Consider the following 18,180-nt stretch of genomic DNA (forward strand, 5'->3'; position numbering starts at 1 on the left):
TGAGATTTGAACTCTTGATCTTGGGGTTACAAACCCAGTACCATAACCACTTGGCTATTTAGGCCAAGCCCCTGAAAGTCTTGGCACAGCTTCCCCTTTATCCACATTGCTTATTACCTACTCAAGGAACTCCAATAAATTGGTCACAAAACCATGTGACCCTGCTTGATTGCATTGAGATTTTCTAAGCGCCCCACCATAATCTCCTTAGTAATATATTCCAGCAATCTCCCTATGAAAGATGTTAAGCTAACTGACCTGTAGCTTCATGCTTATTGTCTTCCTCCTTTCTTCATAGAGGAATCACATTTGCTATTTTCTAATCTGATGGGACCTTTCCAGAATCTAATAAATTTTGGAAAATTAAAACCAATGCATCTACAATGCAAGTTGTTAGACTATAAGTGTGATTACTTAGACTTAGTTATTTGGCCCCATGAGGGACAAGTGTAATTGCAAGGCACTTATCAACCTTGCAAAGTGACTGTTCCTGCTGTCCACTACCACCATCAGCATGCACTATCCTGGTTTTGTAAATGCAAGGGAGGTTTGGTTTTCTTTTCCTTCTCTGTTAAGTCTCCTTGGGTCAGGCATCAGTTATTGAGCAAAGGAAGTCACCCACTCTCTGGCCTCTGCTGCTGTTCGGGAAGGTTCCAGGATTAATGTGGAGGGCTCTGATAATCAATGTAAACTTCCTTTCTTCCCAGCCAACCCCTCCCAAGTTGTTGACTTTCGCCTCCATATTTCCATTATTAAAGCAAGAATTCATTCTTGTGGAGTTGCAAGTGTAACTCCATGTCCTTTTGTTTGTTGTTGTGTAAACTTGTATAAAAGTCATCTGTTGAACAAATTGCTGTGATATGTTTCAAAGGACATTTGATTACAAAGTAACTATTTGTAAGTACCCAGAGAAGAGCATGTATTCAGCCTGAGAGAGATGACATAAGGTCCATTTTAGACCTTGGGGTATCTATAATGTAAAGGAACATGGGTATGTATTTTATACATTAGAAGGGTCAGCTTCATTGGGCCAAAAGGCTACCTCTCCTCCTTGGATTATATGGCGGAGGTATGGACCATTTTGGCAATTCAGCCTGAACAATGCAATGTAATACAGACACCTGCTGGCCACAAGTTGGACTACAGCAGTGGCACTGTTAATATCAATAGGTTGGTGTCACTACCTCTAAAGGAGCAGATAGCTAACTTGAGCACTGGCAAAGGACATTGCTCGTGTGACTACAGTAGCTGTTGGGATGGGCTGGAGGTGGGGGAGGGGTGGCGCAGATGGTCTGACCAGTTGATATGGTTTTCTGCTTAAGATTCTTAAGGGCCTTCGACAGCCATCAGTGGAAAAAAATGCAAGTTTTTCTCTGTGACCCTGCAGAGCTCCAACACCCATCCCTGCAATTTTCATGGAACTAATTTCACAACCAAAAGGATAAGAAACTTCTGCTGTTGGGTGGATTTCCGACTTTTGGAAAATGGAATTCTGCCCAATGTTTTTTTTTGAGGGGAGGCCCCTCTGCTGCCATCACCTCCAATACAGCCAAAGCTGGGCGGAAAGAGTCTCAGCCTGGGAAACCTCTACCTATAACAAGGATGGAGTAGGCCCAGAAGAACCACTACTCAGCCTTGCGCGAGCCTGGACCCAGCTACAGTCCCTCACCTGTTGGAGTGCAGGGTTTAGCAGGTGGGGAGGAGGGAGTTGTGGAGCCAGTGTCTTGGCTATTTGTACTGAATTGGCACCAGTTTTCTGAACATTGCCACTTTGTTCTCTGCTTGTTGAATTACAATAACTGTATGAAAATATTACCAAAAGGGAATACAGAAATATCTCATACCCCAGCACGTGATAGGATAAAAAGGCCGTGGATTTTCACCAGTATTTATTGGCAACTTTCAGTCACAATGCCTGGCCATGAAGAGGGCCTCAGTGTTGGTCTAAGGAAAGGTCAGGCTGGTGTGTGTGTGTGTGTGTGTGTGCGTGTGTGCGTGCGTGCGTGCGTGTGTGTGGCAGGGGGTTTGAAGAAGGGCTGCTGATTGAATGGACAGGGAGGGGGGTTTGGAAGACGGCATGTGTGGTTGACGAAAGAGGGGTTGATTACAATGTGGATGGGTGACGATGGGGAGTGGTTTACTGAGTCTGCTGTCACCGTGGGATGTGGAGACTTTGGCTGAAATTTATGAGTACATAACATAATAATGTTTTTACAAAGCAATTTTTAATAAAAAGGACAAGGGCCCGTAACCTCTGCGCATCCCAGCGTCAGATTTGGGGGGTACCTCAAAGATGCGCTGGGGAATCCCACTGGGAAGTTCCCAGGTAAGGGTTTGCATGGCAATTGCCCAGAAGTGATAACTTCCTCTGGACAATTGCACTGCGCTGGGGACTATCGGAGAGTCCCCCCCCGACCCCCAAATCCTATCTACTTATCTTAGATACTTGCCTTCCCCATGCCTGTCAATTTCCCTGGCCCTTTAAACTTACCTGCTTTAGGGCAGAAAGTGCTGTTAAAAAGGGGGGCGTGGCCTCCTTGAATCCGCTGGATCTAGACTTTGCTGGGGCCCGCAAGGATTCTTTCGATGCAGGCTCCAAGCAGCTCCAGCAAATGGAAGTGGCAATGCAATTTTCAAGATCAGGTAAGTGTGCATTTATTTCTTCTAATTTCTGCGGGCCAGCATTTTCAGGAGGTTACAGCCCAGGATTTTCAAAATACGCAAACTTTGTATACTGAATGTTACCATGCTGCATTATTGCTGTTTTGTTTTTGCTGGTGTCCAAGGTCATGTTAATTTTCTGGAGTTGTTTTTATACAGTCATTCATGTGATATGGGTGCTCCTACAAGACCAGCATTTGTTGCCCATGCCTAATTGCCCTTGAGAAGTTGGTGGTGAGTTAAAACTGGGTCACATTGGGAAATAGTTTGCAAAGCACTGCCAAGGTCCTTTGCTTGCCTTCGCATGTACATAATCCAGCAAGGTCATGTTCTGATGTTAGTATAGGCTTTGTCCTGTATTAAATGCCCAAACTGCATTGAATGCTGAAATGCTAAGGTCACTTTGGTGATCTGATACATTGCATTGGTCCGCTGACTTGACAGCAATAGAAAGTAAACAAAGGAAGACTAATGTTTCTACCCAATTGAAGTTTAATAATTTCACCCATTTGAAGTGGCCTAGAAGCATTTGCATTTCACTACAGATCATAAGTGCTATAATTACATGATTCCTTGTCACAAAAAAAATTTCAGACTTTTTTGCCTTTGGTCCCTAATTTTGAGACCTTTTTTGTCTTCAGCCACTCATCCCTGCAACTAATCCTCATTTTACCCTACTCCTAACTCAAAACCTAATCATGGCAATCTAGCAGGGTGTTGGCACAGCAGGACCCACTGTAGTTCAGGCCAGATTTTCCATGTTTCTTCTTTCACTGCTTACTGGAAGGGCCTTTCAGTGACATAAAAGCAAATGCTGGAAACACTCTGCCAGTCAGGTGGCATCTGTGGAGAGAGAGAAACTGAGCTAATGTTTCAGGACAATTACCTTTCATCAGAACTGGAAGATGCTAAAAATGAACACCTTTTAAACAAGTACTAAGAGGAATGAATGTCTGTAGGTAGGAGGGCAGGTGTAATTAAATGACAAGTGATGGTCAAAGGTGAGAATGATAATGAGACAAGTAAAGAAGTGTTGTAAAACAGTAGAATAGTAGAAGGGGAAGAGCACCAGGGAAGACCTGCCAGAGAGGAGAAGGGATGCCATGGCCCAAGAATGTGACAAAAGGGTGACGGGTAAATCCCAAGGATGTGGACCACTTTGCCAGTGGTACACCAATGAGCAATCCTCATCCCAAGCCCCAGAACAAACCCCCTTCACTCCCATTGGCTCTAGTACAGCCACATCCATTGCCAGCGCCTGCTCGGATTAAAAAGTGAGAGTGGTGGTTAAGATTCAAGCCGTTAAAGTCAATATTGAAGCCAGTAGGGTGTAAAATGCTTCTGAGAGAGGAGTTTGCATGGAGCTTCTTTAGAACATTTCAGGGGGCTGAGGCTGGAGATTTGAAGTGAAACACCTTGTCTTAGATGAGCCCTGTGGTTACTCTCTGGAGAATTTAAATCTTTAATACAAATGCAAGTTCTTTTGATTCTAAAGTGGTATTGACCATGGAGTTGTAATTGGTTTTAAAATGAAACCAGTTAATTTGGTGATTGTTGATAAATGAGATTGGGAGCCCTCGTTCTCTTATTTATGTACAGCATTAATGATCCATTTCTGATTTACTTGAAGGTGCCAGTAATGCTGCAACGCTTGCGAGATTTGCAAATGCAAGACTTGGAAAACAATCAGAAGATGAAATGGCAGAGCCCACGGAGGCCACACTTCACACCACTACTTCCAATGGACGAGGAGGCGGTAGACATGGACTATGGCGACACAGCAAAAGCCGAGGATGGTGAGGACTGCACTGATGATGTGTCCTTCCAGATTAATTCATCACATAAAACCAGCAGCAGGGTCAACTCCTCTGTCAAGAACACAGAAAGCGAGGATGGAGTGAAGGGGAAGGATGGGCGAAGGACTGAAAGGGAGGATGTAAGGAAAGCGACTAAACAAAGACTCAGCTTTAGCAACTTGGACCCTGAACGAATATGCAACGAGCAGTCAAACAGCTGGTCAGAAATGTCATCTTGGGTGATTGGCAATAATTATAACCTTTTCCCTTTGACCTCTGCCATTGAGCAAAGGTTAATTCTACAGTACTTGACACCCTTGGGGGAATATCAGGAGGTGAGTAATGAGGCTGATTTTTAAAAAAACATTTTCTTGGGATTTTGGACATTGCATGCATAGCTGCTATTTATTGTCCATTCCTAATTATCCTTGAGAGGTTTGATGCAGTTGGGATGCTTGCCATTCCCTTTTAAAGGTCAGGAGTCACCCATATTTGCTTGGGCTTGGAGTCACATGTAGACCAGATCAGGTTGGAGCAACAGGTTTCCTCTCCTAAAGCACATTAATGATTCAGATGGATTTTACAACAATCCAACAGCTTCATGATCACTTTTTCTAATGTTTTTAAAAAGCTAGATATATTTTTTAAAAACTGAATTCATAAAGTTTCCAACTCCAAATTTGAGACTTGAAATTTTCCTCTGGGTTAGATTACTAGCCCAGTAACAGAACCATTATGCAGCCATACCAGAATTTGTTTCATTAATGACTCTTTTTATGTGAGGATTGTTAATAATGTGGAGCACCTGATTTTGGCAACAAATGTTTCCAGGTCAAGTGTAGACTGTTTAGATATAGAACAAAACATCCTGCTTCCTGAAGACATGTCCCTGCTCCAATCCTTGTGGTGCATCCCCTGCTACCCCAGTTTATTTACCACTGCAGTCATCCCATCCAGTTTGTCAGTTTGGGGCAGTTTCATAGAGTTATACAGCACAGAAACAGGCCCTTCAGCCCATTTCCTTTACATTGATGAAGTGACTATACTTCTGTAAGGTGCTTTGAACCATCCTGATTTTGCGAAAGATGCTTTTTAAATGCCCTTTTACTTCTGTGCCATGGACCCATACCCTCTGGACCTGCGTTGAGACTGACATACTCATCTAAGTTAGGACTCTTGGAGCCAACAGGTAGTGGTGACTTTAATGTCATTAGTCCATGCTGGATTCCAGCAGGTAGCAGGCCACCTGTGCTCTACCCCACAGTCCCCCTGAATGGCAAATGTTCTGATGAGCGAGATTAAGCACTTTTCTTTTGACTGCAGTCACTACTCTATGTGTTTCTTTTTGCAGGGGATGAGGCCTGAGGGTGGTCACCAATGTCCCTATTAAGATATAGCTGAGAGATTATCAAAGTTTGACCTCTCCAAGATTGCAGTGATGAGAGAAAGTACTGGACCAGTTCTTCAAAGATAACCCTGGGCCTTCATGTAAAAGACATATGTGGCCCTCAGTATTCTTTCCAATGAAGTGCTTTTTCATTTGCCTGTGGTTAAGATTCTAATCATGTCTTTTTCCAAAAGTGTTCTTTGCTTCATTTGATTCTGGCCACCATGTTGCATGAAGAGAAGTGTTACTGAGAGTGCGGAAGACCAACAAGAAAGATCCCAAGTGTAGAAGGGAATGAGCCAGGATCAGAGAAACTTATACTCTACAGTCTAGAAAGAAAGTACATAAATAGCTCAATGATGTATAGATGAGATAACTCAAAACATCACTTCAAATTACCCAGGACAGTGGGCATAAATTTAAACTAGTTACTGCCATATTTACAACTTGTATTGAAAAGGACATCGTAGCTAGGAGCAGTAAACATGGAATAACCATATAGGTGAGGTAGCAGAAATAGAAATTTCAGCAATATTCAAAATGTTGAATGTTATAGTGGACGAGCTGAAATATGGCTGAATGGCTTTTTCTTAAGTTCTTCTGTATCATACTTTTTGGCTTTGAATTTTGACTAATCTCCTGTAGGGTTGCTCAATATAAGTTGATGTTTTATTAGGACGAGTGCAAAACCATGTCATGCATAATATGTCCTATAAGTTGGGCTATGTTTCTTTAAGGAAACTGAATCTGGCAGTTGTAAAATCAGTTCAGTTGTTTGGTCAGGTAACATTGGGAAGAGCTGTTTCAGCTTCAAGTCAAAAGCACCCAGCAGCAAATAACTGTCTTGCTTATCTCTTAAAACATCTTTCATCTGTAATACATGCACAGATGCACACTGACTGACATAAATAAAGATTATAGATTATTGGTGCAGTACAATGATAAATGCTCAGCTTGTAGCATTCACTGTCCTCAACATTAACAGAAATAGTGCATTGACAGGAATACTGTACTGCAGCTAGCCTTATTTTCTAATTAATAGTTGAATTGAATTCAAGCTCTTTAGTTTATCCATTCTGGTCATAATCAGTACCTGGCAGTTTGAGCAAAATACAGGCAGCGACGCTCTCCCAACAGAAAGTTGATGAGTGGAACTGAACCAAAAAGCCCAGAGTCCTATGGTCTATGCCAGTTAGCTGATCTTAGCCAAAGTTGATAGTAGGGTTGCCAGAGTTGACCTCAATCTTTGGGATAAGAAGCAGAAAATCAGTCAGGGATCCCAACTCTGATCACTATCTAGTGATTTGTCCTGTGTGCAAGTATGACTGCTAGCATGGGGCCTGGGATTACAGAGAAAAGAATGGGCTCTCGAGTGAGACCTCGGGGGTGGCCAGTGCCTAGCAGTCCAGCAGGTGTTTCCCTCTTCAGGGTGTAGTTTGGTGTTCTTTTGAAAGAAAATGGTTTGAACTGTGAGAATAAAGAATTCAGCAGATGGTGCAGTTTGAAGTTCTGCCAGTAGACGTCATTGGCACATCTCAGAGCTGAACATCATTACTTGATCCATAGTTTGTCCTTTGTGACCCAGGTTTGGAGATGAAAATTAGCCAGATCCTTGACTCTGGATCCCAGGTTTATTGGTTGAGACCTCGCAGAGATTCTGTGCCAGTCATAGTACAGTTGTATGGAGTGTGTTTCATTATTCTGACCATGTGTTGATGTGAAATTCAGTTGATGGCGCTTGGTGACCTTTACAGACTTGCCTTCTAATAAGTCATTGTTTCTGATTTGTACCAGTTGTTGGCTGTGTTCATGCAGCTTGGTGCTCGAGAACTGCTGATGTACTACATTGACCTTAAGCAGACTAATGATGTCCAGCTCACCTTCGAAGCACTTAAGGTATGAGAACATTGGCCGAGCGTTGGCTGATAGAACAGTCAATTCACTCTGCCCTCCTGTGCATATTGGCCATAAAAATCAGTCTAGTGCAGCTTTCCAAGGGCTTGAGTAAGTGAATTGCCTGATGCAGAACTGAGTCACAGAAGCCAGGTTCAGTACATGTGGTTGGTTGGTGGGGGTACCACCTTCAGCTGCAGCACTCATAGGTTGGGAGGGGAAAAATCCAACATGATTTATGTACCTGGTGTTGCACAGTAACTACTTCCACAAAGTGCACCTGTATAAGTATCAGTGAGGACAGAATTAAGCTCCAAAAAGGTACACCCATGGTAAATCGGCCTGCCAGCTCGCACTATCTAGGATGACAGGATTACATGAAATGTGTGGCACAAAAACAGACTCTTAATTCCAACAGGTCTATGTCAGCGTTTTTGCTCCACATGAGCCTCTTCCCCATCCCTCTCCCTCTCAGCATATTCTTCTGTTCATTTCTCCTCCTGTTTATCTTGCTTTCCCTTAGATGCATCCAAGCTGTACAGCTCCGCTACTGGTAGCGAGTTCCACATTCTAATCAATCGATAATACAGTTGCCCTGGGTTCCCTATTGGCTTTAGTAGTGACCATCTTATATTTATGGCCCCTAGTTTTGGTCCCATTCTCTCCCGCTGGTAAGTGGAAATATGTTCTACTACTTAATCAAACCTTTTCGTAACCTCAAAGACCTCTATTAGGCCACTCAACCTTTTTTTCTCGAAGACCCCAAACCTGTTAAAGCTTTCTTGATAGTTATAACCTTTCTGCCTCTTTCTCGCAAATTATTTTTGAACCTTTTCCATTGCCTCTATCATTTCCACAATACGGAAACCAGAATTCTGCATGGTACTCTTTTAAGTGTGTTCTAAGCAAGCTTCGCTGCAAGTTTAACACAGCATCCCCATTTTTTAATTCTATTCCTTTAGAAATGCTTAGTTTGTTTTTGTTTGGCCTTAATAACCACCATCACTACTTCTAGTGATTTGTTTATCTGAATGCTCAAGAAGTGTGCCCATTTGAGTGAATTAATAGAAAGTAATGTTACGGAACTGGGTCCCAGCTTGAATTATCATCTTCAGGAAGGATGAGGAGAAAATTCAGGAATGGGCTGGCCATTGAGTCGAATTGCTAATCACAGATAAGCTTGATTCTGTCCTCGGATATCCCCGTCCACTTTCCGCAAGGGAAAGCAAATTAGAAGTGTGAACTCTGGCCAGTTTCCCAATCCCTAGCCTTATACTGACTTAAGCATTTAAAAGTGCACCCTTATGACAACCAGTTACCTCAGAACAGACTAGGATCCACTATTCAGCAAGATCATGGCTGATCATTTAGCTTGGCTCCACTTGTCCCTCTTAACCTCCTGTTCCTGTGCACCAAGAGAGCTACAGGTTCTATCCTATGCTAAGTTAACTGATCACAGCCAGGTTGATGATGGTAGGATAACTTCAGTTAACCTCAGTGCCCCAGACTAAGAGTGGGAGGAGAAAATCAACCAGGGTCCTCATTTTTGATTGCTCTCTTGTGACATCTGCTGAAATGTGTGCTTAGACGTACACTGGGTGAGGACAGCATCAGACTTTGCTGCAATGTTTGCACTATTTACACAGTCACTTGAGTAAGAAATCTGATGGTAGCATGAGCCTTTGCGTTCAGGTGAGGAAAACACAATAGAAGGGGTGGAAAGAGGGGATGAGATGTTGTAGAAGGGGACTATTGGGCTAATTATAGTCTCTGCTCAAAGTAGAACCCAGACTGGGAAGAAGTGAGACACTGACCGTCTCATCATTGACCGTCTTTGTAGCACAGTCTGCAACATCGACTTCATGGGGGAGCTTTGTCACTCAGTCACTGCCATAGCTGTGAAATAAGCTAACCATCAACCACATTGTTTCCAATTGATTTGTTTGACAGATGTCTTTCCTCCTCTGCAGTACTTGGCCTCACTGTTGTTGCACAAAAAATTTGCTGCAGAGTTTGTGGCTCATGACGGAGTTCAGAAGTTGCTGGAGATCCCCAGGCCCTCCATGGCTGCTACTGGTGTATCCCTGTGTCTGTACTATTTGGCTTACAACCAGGATGCAATGGAACGGGTGAGTCTAACACTGAGCTGGGAAGCATTCCGAACTGCTTGGGTTGGCGTTCCTGTTATTGTTGAAAGAGGAGCTTCATTCACAATGCTGTAATACAATGTAGAGGATTTAAAAATTATTTGATGCTGTTTCGTCTCTTTTGAAATGGATCCTGGCTAAGCTGTAATGGGCTAACAGTGAACCCTCCTCTGCTGCTTTGACCGTATATTTATCTTCTAGGGCCTGAATAACTATCTCTGATGGGTTTATTCTATATAAATTAGTATCCTTGATTTCCTTTGCCCACCATTGGTGGCCATGCCTTTAGTATTTCGCCCCTGAGCTCTGCAAATCCTACCCTAAGCCTCTGCACTTCCACCCCACTTTCATCCTTTAAGAGCTCCCCAAAACCTACCTCCTTTGGCCAAAGTTTTGGTCAGCTGCCTTAATGTCCTCTTACATGGCTCTGTCTCAGATTTTGACTGATAACACTTCTGTGAAGTGCCTTGAGATGGTCTACTGTGTTAAAGATGCTACATCAGTGCAAATTGTTGTATAGTTGTGACTCAGTTGATAACACTCTTGCCTCTGAATCACAAGATTGTGGACACAAATACTTGATTTTAAAATCTAGGCTGATATTTCAGTGCAATGCTTGAGAGAGTGCTGCATTGTCAGAAGTCTCATCTTTTAGAAGAGTTATTAAGCTAAGACCTGTCTACCCCCTCTGGCTGAGAAAGATCCCATGGCACTATCCAAAGAAGAGGAAGGAAGGTCATCCCTTTCCTGGCCAATGTTTATCCCTCTGCCAACTGCTAAAACAGATTATAGTTATTGTGATATTGCTGTTTGTGTGCCCTTGTGCACAGATGAATTGCTGTGGTTTCTACATTACAAGATTTAATACAATTCAACAGTACTACGTTGGCTGCAAAGTGCTTTGAGACGTCCTGAGTTTGTGAAAGGTGCTATGTAAATGCCAAGCCTTTTGTTCCTCCTTTAATTTATTGCCTGTACAGACTGATGATTCTTGTTCTTTTCTCTCCAGGTCTGCTTGCTGCCACAGTATGTACTGTCCGATGTCGTCAGCTACACCCTGTGGCTGCTGGAGTGCTCCCACGAGTCAGGCCGCTGTCACGCTACCATGTTTTTCTCCATCTCGTTCGCCTTCCGCTCCATCCTGGAGCTTTTTGATAAGCAAGATGGTCTTCGGCGCGTGGTTAACCTAGTATGTTTGATTTGTTTCTTTTGCCACTTTTTAGTTCCTGCCATAACCTGGCTCTGGACTGGTACAGCGCCATTTCTTCTTCCTTTGTGCCTGTGGACCTGAGAGAAATATGCTGAGGAAAATTGCGCACAAATATCCACATAAATGGGGCAAGTGAGCCAAGGCAATAAATTGCTGTCCCAGATAGCAGAGGGATGTGATAGAGGGTCTCACTAGCCAGCAGGGATGATGACCTTTTGAACAGAAAGAAAACCTTAAGTAAATGTAGTGAGTTTATAAAAATGGGTGTTTTGAATAAACAGTACTTCCTTAAACCTGTAACTATATCCATGTTATTCTTTGTGTCAGTTAGTTAACTATTTATCTTGTGGTAAGCGATTGAGGCGTTTAAAATGTTAAAATGCTTCATTAGGGCAAATACAGAAAAATTATTTCCTCTAGTGGGATAAGTCAAGAGGACATCTTAAAATTAGAGGTACATTATTTAGGAGGGAAATTGCAAACAGCTGTTTCATTCAAAGGGGAGCAGAAGCCTGGAACACTTTCCCTCAAAAGGCTGGATTCTATATAAAATAGTGCTTTCAAGACTGATTTTTTTTTGTTGGGTAAGGGTGTTAAGAATTTAGGTGGTTAAATGGGATTGAGCTACAGATCAGCTGTAATCAAACTGAATGGCTAAGCAGGCTTGAGAGGCTACGCAGACTTTTCCTGTTCCTTTGTTCTATCTATGCTCAAAAGCCCAAATTTGACTGTGACCTGAATTTAATTTTGTTTGCATGACTTCTGTAGATCAGCACACTGGAAATCTTAAACCTAGAAGATCAAGGTGCTCTGCTCAGTGACGATGAGATCTTTGCCAGCCGCCAGACTGCCAAGCATACATGTATGGCACTGCGTAGGTACTTCGAGTCACATCTGGGGATTAAACTGGAGCACGTGAAAAGATCCTTGCAACGGACTGAAGGAGGAGCTATTATTCACCCACACCCACCATGTAAGGTGTGTGCAGAGATATGAAACCTGTGTATGGAGAGCTGTCAATCCTTTCAATATAGGTTGAAGGTTTTCACACTAAATCACACCATACATCAGGCTATGATGGTTTTGTCTGAAAGCTTTGTGAATTAAATGTATTGCCATCTTTGTGGTGCTCTAATTATACCAATAGTATGTACTCAAAATCAATAATTCGCTTTAATCAAAAACATACTGATTAGGATTTCTGATTCAATTTAACATCATAACCCTTGTACTATACTGTCGTTTGAAAAAGAGTGAATCCGCTCGCTTTGTGGCACAATCTGATTTGCAAACACCTGTCCTCATTTAATGAAATAGATTCTAGCAGGACGCAGATCCACCCAGGCAATTTAACAGCAACATTAGGGCATACATGAAATGCTATCCCTTCGTGGATCACTTTTTCATTGAAGGGGAATTTTGATGGGATGGGAGTCTCTTCTGAAAGTGTGTAAACTATTTATGTTTCCAATAGTGAGCGTGAAAATTGAACCTGCCCTTAAACTCTAGATAACCAAATAACTCAGTTTGAAACATGGCCTCAAATACAGAATGCCTTCAAATTGAAAAGAGATTGGAGGGGGATGGGGGGTGTTAAATCAGGAAGTAATCAGATAAGATAAAGTGTGGATCTGTTGGATCTTGTAAATGCAGGAGGAACAAGAAGAGTTCCACAGGTTCTGGGAAGGATTGAGTTGCAGTAGAAACTGTCCAAAGTCAAGTTGCAAGTAGCAAAAGAAGGTGGCTTAGGATGACCTTCTTGCAGCCTAGGGAGAGGAAAGTGTAAATCAGCAGAGCAGTGAGCCTAGTATAATGCAATCTCTTTTACATGGACCTATTGGGAGCCAAAAAAAAAATCAGATCAAAAAAAAAGGAATACTCAAGCAGGTTTTATTTTTTTTAAATATTCAGCCCTAGCCAAATTTTCAAGAAATGTACCAGTCCCAACATGAGAGGAGTATTATACTGCAATATAAATAAAATTACAAAGCAGTTGCAGCAAAAAGAGGAAGGATAGGCCCTAAAGATGGATACAATCAAGTATTGGAGCAGTAAACTTCAAGTGAACGAGTTGTCCATTTTCTTTAAATAGAAAATATAGTCAATGGAAGGAACTTGTGATTCAGCATCAAGTAAAAAAGAAAAACTGCATGCTAGAAATCTGAAATAGCAAGAAATTGGTTAATGGTTTTGAGATAGCTTTTCTTTTTACTTGTTCATGGGATGTCGGTGTTGCTAGTAAGGCCAGCATTTGTTGCACATTCCTCATTGCCCTTGAGGGCAGTTAAGAGTCATCCTGTCTGGAGTCACATGTAGGCTAGACCAGGTAAGGATGGAAGATTTCCTTCCCTAAAAGACATTGGTGAACCTGATGGATTTTTAAAACAATTGATTTCATGGTTATTGTCATTGAGACTGGCTTTCAATTCCAGATGGTGGAATTTGAACCCGTGACCCCAGACCATTGGGGGCCCCTGTGTTTCATAGTACAGAGACATTACCACTATGCCACCAACACCCTGTAACTGTTGCTCAGAACTTGATAGGTGGATTTTGTAGAGTTGCTTCAGCATTGAGAAGAACTCTTGTTTGCAGCCGGTTGCAGATTCTCTTGGACCAGGCAGTGGACACCTCCAGTGTGGGAGAGAGAAGGCATCCATTCTTTTAGAAAAAAAATCCACTGGGCTGAAAGATTATTTTCAGAGCACCTTGTAAATGAAAGTAGCTTCCTACTGAGTTCATCAAATCAACCTTTGACTTGAATCTAGTTTAGCTATTCACTATATAGACAAGATAACCACATATAAGTATCCTGAATGCAGGGAGCAGGCTTGTACCCCTGGAGGATTCCACTTTATAAAAATGAAAGATTTGGAAAATTGGGGTTTCTTTTTGACCATTCCAATCAGAGTTTTAATTCCAGTGTGGAGAGTGTTCTTGGTAAGAAAGTTAAAGCCGATGTGAAAGGCTTCAGAAGCTCGCAAATTATCTCGGCTATGGTATATAAAGTTGCAGTTTATTGTAGTGAGTATACAACCTGCATTACAGGATCTGTAGCAAAACTTGTTCATATCCTGCATCTAATATTTCCTAAAGGACAGCTCTGAATTAGTCAAAATCAATGAACAGGAAGGGTAACTTGCCATTAGAAAGTGTATGCCCTGCCTGCAAACTGAACTGTCCTGTTCAACATGCCTCATTTCTCAGGACCTTTTAACTATGTATGGTTTCCCTACGCTCTGCAAGGGAGGAAGCAGATCAACACTTTCCAGGGCCTTTAAAGAACATATGGTGCTCATAAAGACTAGTTTATTGTGGACAGTGTTGAAAATGGCACATTCTTTATTCACATTAATTTTGAAAATCTTGCATGTTGCAGTCCTTCGCTACATATTGTCAGTAATTGCAGGGGTCTCTGAATTGCTCTAAGATTCTAATGCACGAATGTTGTAGTGCATTCACCTGAAACTGCTGGAGGTGTTAACTATGTTTAAAATAAATGAGTTAATGCCTTTGCTAATCCTGCAGTTTATTTTGAAATCCTGCTTCTGTCTCCTCTGCCCTCTTTCATTTCTAGACCTGAGGTTATTTATGATATGATATTGCCTACTCTGTGAACAAGTGAAATTTTCTAGTTTCTGAGACTTTGTCCCAACCCTCAACTTGTCTCCTTGCATCAAATGCTGCATTCGTTTTCAACAATAACCAATATTCTGGCAGCTGTGCAGGTTTATCCTTTATGCAAATTGAACATGTTAATGTCTGTGTTGCGTTGCATATGTGAGCATTTACTGGGAATGACCTATGTTTTTGCCTCAAGTATCAGCTCTCGAGTAGCCCCTGTAGCTTCATGATGGATACAGATTTTAAACCAGGTCATTGTAAGTGACTTCTCTTTTATCGAACACTGGGTTCCTTTCGAAAGTGGGCAGGCTGGAAACTTTCAATATGCCCTGTATCCATAAGTCAGAATTTTTGTCTGAAATGCTTTGCCATGTTCATTTGATGTTGTGTGAAGTTGCATTTGCCTTGAGAAGGAAAGCTTGCTTTGAAAAAGCTTTCTGCTTCTGCTCAGTTAGGGAGAGCCAAAGTGGCTGCAGCAAGCTTAGTTTGTTTAGAAAGAAGCCAATTCCACATTACATAATGTGTTAACTTGCTCAGATGGAGAACATATGTTAGTTTCAGAAACTTTGATTGACAGAGGTTTGTGACATCGTCCACAGATAGGTGTACCATTATAACTTTATATTTTTCCAAACAGTGAGCTGGTCATGTTTTGGTAACCCCCTGCACCATTTCCAGTTTGCATCCAGAGTAAATGTAGCAAATCACTGCTGTGGATGCTCTTTTTTTCACTAAGGTATACTACATGTGAGGAATATATTTTTCCATTTAGAAACGAAGAATCTGTGCCTTGAGTCAAAGACCTTATTTGTCAAGGAATCTCTTCATTGACCCAATGTTGATCAGTCTAATAATTGTTGGAATATTGGCCTGATTCTGCACATTGAATGTGGCTCTCCTTCTGCCCTGATGGTTTGGGGCCACAGATGTTGAGATGGCTACTGTTGGATCTAATGGAACTAATCACTTTGTTTTGAATCTCTCTTTTAGGCCTGTTCCTACACCCATGAGCAGGTTATGGAGATGATGGAGTTTCTGATCGAATATGGCCCAACAAGACTGTTCTGGGAGCCAGCTGAGGTCTTTCACAAGCTGTCTTGCGTACAACTTCTTTTACAGCTCATATCCATCGCTTGTGATTGGAGGACTTATTATGGCAGGTAGGTTTTGACCTATGATTTCACATTTCCAGTTGAAGGATCACAGCAAAATGTGCTTCTAAAGATGATCTTGAGTTTACTGTTTCTACTAAGTTCCCATGAAACAGCTCAGCAGTGGCGTTAGGGCTGAATTAATTTACTCCATTGTTGGAATATGTCCTTTCTTAGGTAAGGAGACCAAAACTGCACACACTGCTTCTGGTGTGGTGTCTCAAAGGCCCTGCACAGCTGCATTAAGACTTCCTTGCTCCTGTACTCAAGCCCTCTCACAAGGAGGCCAAAATATCATTTGCCTTCCTAACTGCTTGCTGCACCTGCATGCTTGCTTTCAGTGATTAGTGCACAAGGACACCCAGGTGCCTTTGTACATCAACTTTCCCAATCTATCACTATTTAAATAATACTCTGCCATTCTGCTTTTCCCATTGAAGGGGATAACTTCACACTTATCCACATTATACTGCATCTGCCATGTATTTGCCCACACACTCAACTTGCCCAAATCGCCCTGAAGCCTCCTAACGTCCTCCTCACCATTCGCATTCCCACCTAATTTTGTGAGATCAGCAAAATTGGCACTTTAGACTTAAAAGCACACATCTGTCTAAAATATATGTAACAGTTGGGCTGTCATTGTGTTAGGAGCAACAGGGCTGCTGGTTCTCAGGCATTTTTGAAGCTGAACATTTCTAGTATTTTCATTATCTGATGAACCTGGCAGAAAGCCCTAGTCTATGGTTAGGTTTGGAGAGAGAAGATAAATAGTGATGGGTTAGATAACTAGTTGGGTGTTAAAGAACAGTAGAATTTTTTTTTGATTTATTCATAGGATGTGGGCTTCGCTGGCTAGGCCAGCATTTGTTGCCCTTGAGAAGGTGATGATGAACTGCCTTCTTGAATCACTGCAGTTCATGTGGTGTAGGTACAGTAATGTTAGGGAGGGAGTTCCAGGAACATGTTGACCCAGCAACATTTGAGATGTTTCCTTGGTGATCCAATAGGAAATTTCAAGACTGGGGCATCAACTTGTATTTAGTGCATTTAATATAGAAAATATCATAAGGCAATTCACAGAGGCATAATCATCAGTGAGCTAAAGATGGGGATATTAGGAGGATTGATCAGAGAGTTGGGTGTTCAGGAAAGGGGATGTAAAGGAGTTGACAAAAATGACCCAGACAAATTGTGCTTCATTTGGCCAACAGTTCAAATGCCCTGAGACATTGTAAAACCAGGAACCTGGGAAGAGGAAAGGTAAAGCTTCGGAGATTATGTTAACGAGGAAGATGATTTGAAGCATTTGGCATGAGTAGGTTCATGAGACAATTAAATGTGTTTCCAGCACTAGACAGGATTGAGACATGCTGATCAGGTCTGTGATCCAAATGCAAAATGTGAGTAAGTGGAGTTGATCTGTGATAGTTGGAGCTTAATGGCTTCTGTCTGCTGGTTAAATTTATGAGCCGTTAAATGGAGGACTGTTGAAGTCCCTTACCAATGTCTGTTGCTCTTTCCAGCAGAAAGTGAGAGGAAGCACCCAGTCCTGAAGTTTGAGATGTTCTCTGTCACCTTTCCTACTTCTGACCTTCTGGAGTAGATCTGCCTCAGGAGTGCAGAAAATTCTTTCGACAATCAGCAGTGCAGCCGCAGTAACCAAGCCTATAGCGATTCTGAGTCTGTTCAAGCTTTCCCATTTTTGCGCTATTCCAAATGCAGTTGGAAATACAGGAAGTCATCTATATCACAGACTCAAAGAAATCCAAGCATTTGGTTAAGGTTAAGCTGCACCAACTAAGGAGGTCCAAGGTTCCATCCAAATTAACTGATTTCAGCCAAATCAGGTGTGAGCTATTGCTGTAGTTGACCTTGGTCATCTAGTTTATCTAGGACAAAATCAGAAAGGGTTCATTGTCCAGCTACGTGTGAGACCAAACTTGTGTTAACATTGTGTGAGCTGGGATTGGTTCTGATGCACCAACCACAGCTGTCTTCCCCCACCCATCACTATTTGAGCACACGTATAGAGATTATGCACATTGAACAGGTGTCAAAGAAGAACTGGTTGCACACAAGGAGTTAATGCCTTGAAAGAAGGGAGAAATTGTCACACAAAAAAAAGGGAAAGAAGTAAGGCATAGTCCCCTTCTGCTGATGTCAGCACACAGGGTAATACAAAGTGCCTGTTAGTCACAGTTCAGTGCAACCAGAATAACTATAAAGCTGTGTGTACTGTGCCAAAGGAAGCAGGTGGACAGATTCCGTTCACTTCTGATATGCTGATATTTTTTGGATATTTTGGAGG

General features: G+C 42.1%; 1 protein-coding gene across 3 annotated transcripts in view; it reads left to right on the forward strand.

Annotated features, from left to right (window-relative positions):
- The window catches only part of LOC121279933 (DDB1- and CUL4-associated factor 1-like), a 93,038-nt gene that overhangs the window by 33,130 nt on the left and 41,728 nt on the right, over window positions 1-18,180 (forward strand). For all 3 annotated transcript variants that reach the window (XM_041191507.1, XM_041191509.1, XM_041191508.1), the window contains 6 exons: window positions 4,292-4,792; window positions 7,639-7,740; window positions 9,708-9,866; window positions 10,894-11,073; window positions 11,863-12,072; window positions 15,709-15,878. In XM_041191507.1, the coding sequence (XP_041047441.1) occupies window positions 4,292-4,792; window positions 7,639-7,740; window positions 9,708-9,866; window positions 10,894-11,073; window positions 11,863-12,072; window positions 15,709-15,878 (1,322 nt within the window). The remainder of the gene's footprint in view (window positions 1-4,291; window positions 4,793-7,638; window positions 7,741-9,707; window positions 9,867-10,893; window positions 11,074-11,862; window positions 12,073-15,708; window positions 15,879-18,180) is intronic.

Source organism: Carcharodon carcharias, chromosome 7 (genome assembly GCF_017639515.1).
Source record: "Carcharodon carcharias isolate sCarCar2 chromosome 7, sCarCar2.pri, whole genome shotgun sequence".
Lineage (NCBI taxonomy): Eukaryota > Metazoa > Chordata > Chondrichthyes > Lamniformes > Lamnidae > Carcharodon > Carcharodon carcharias.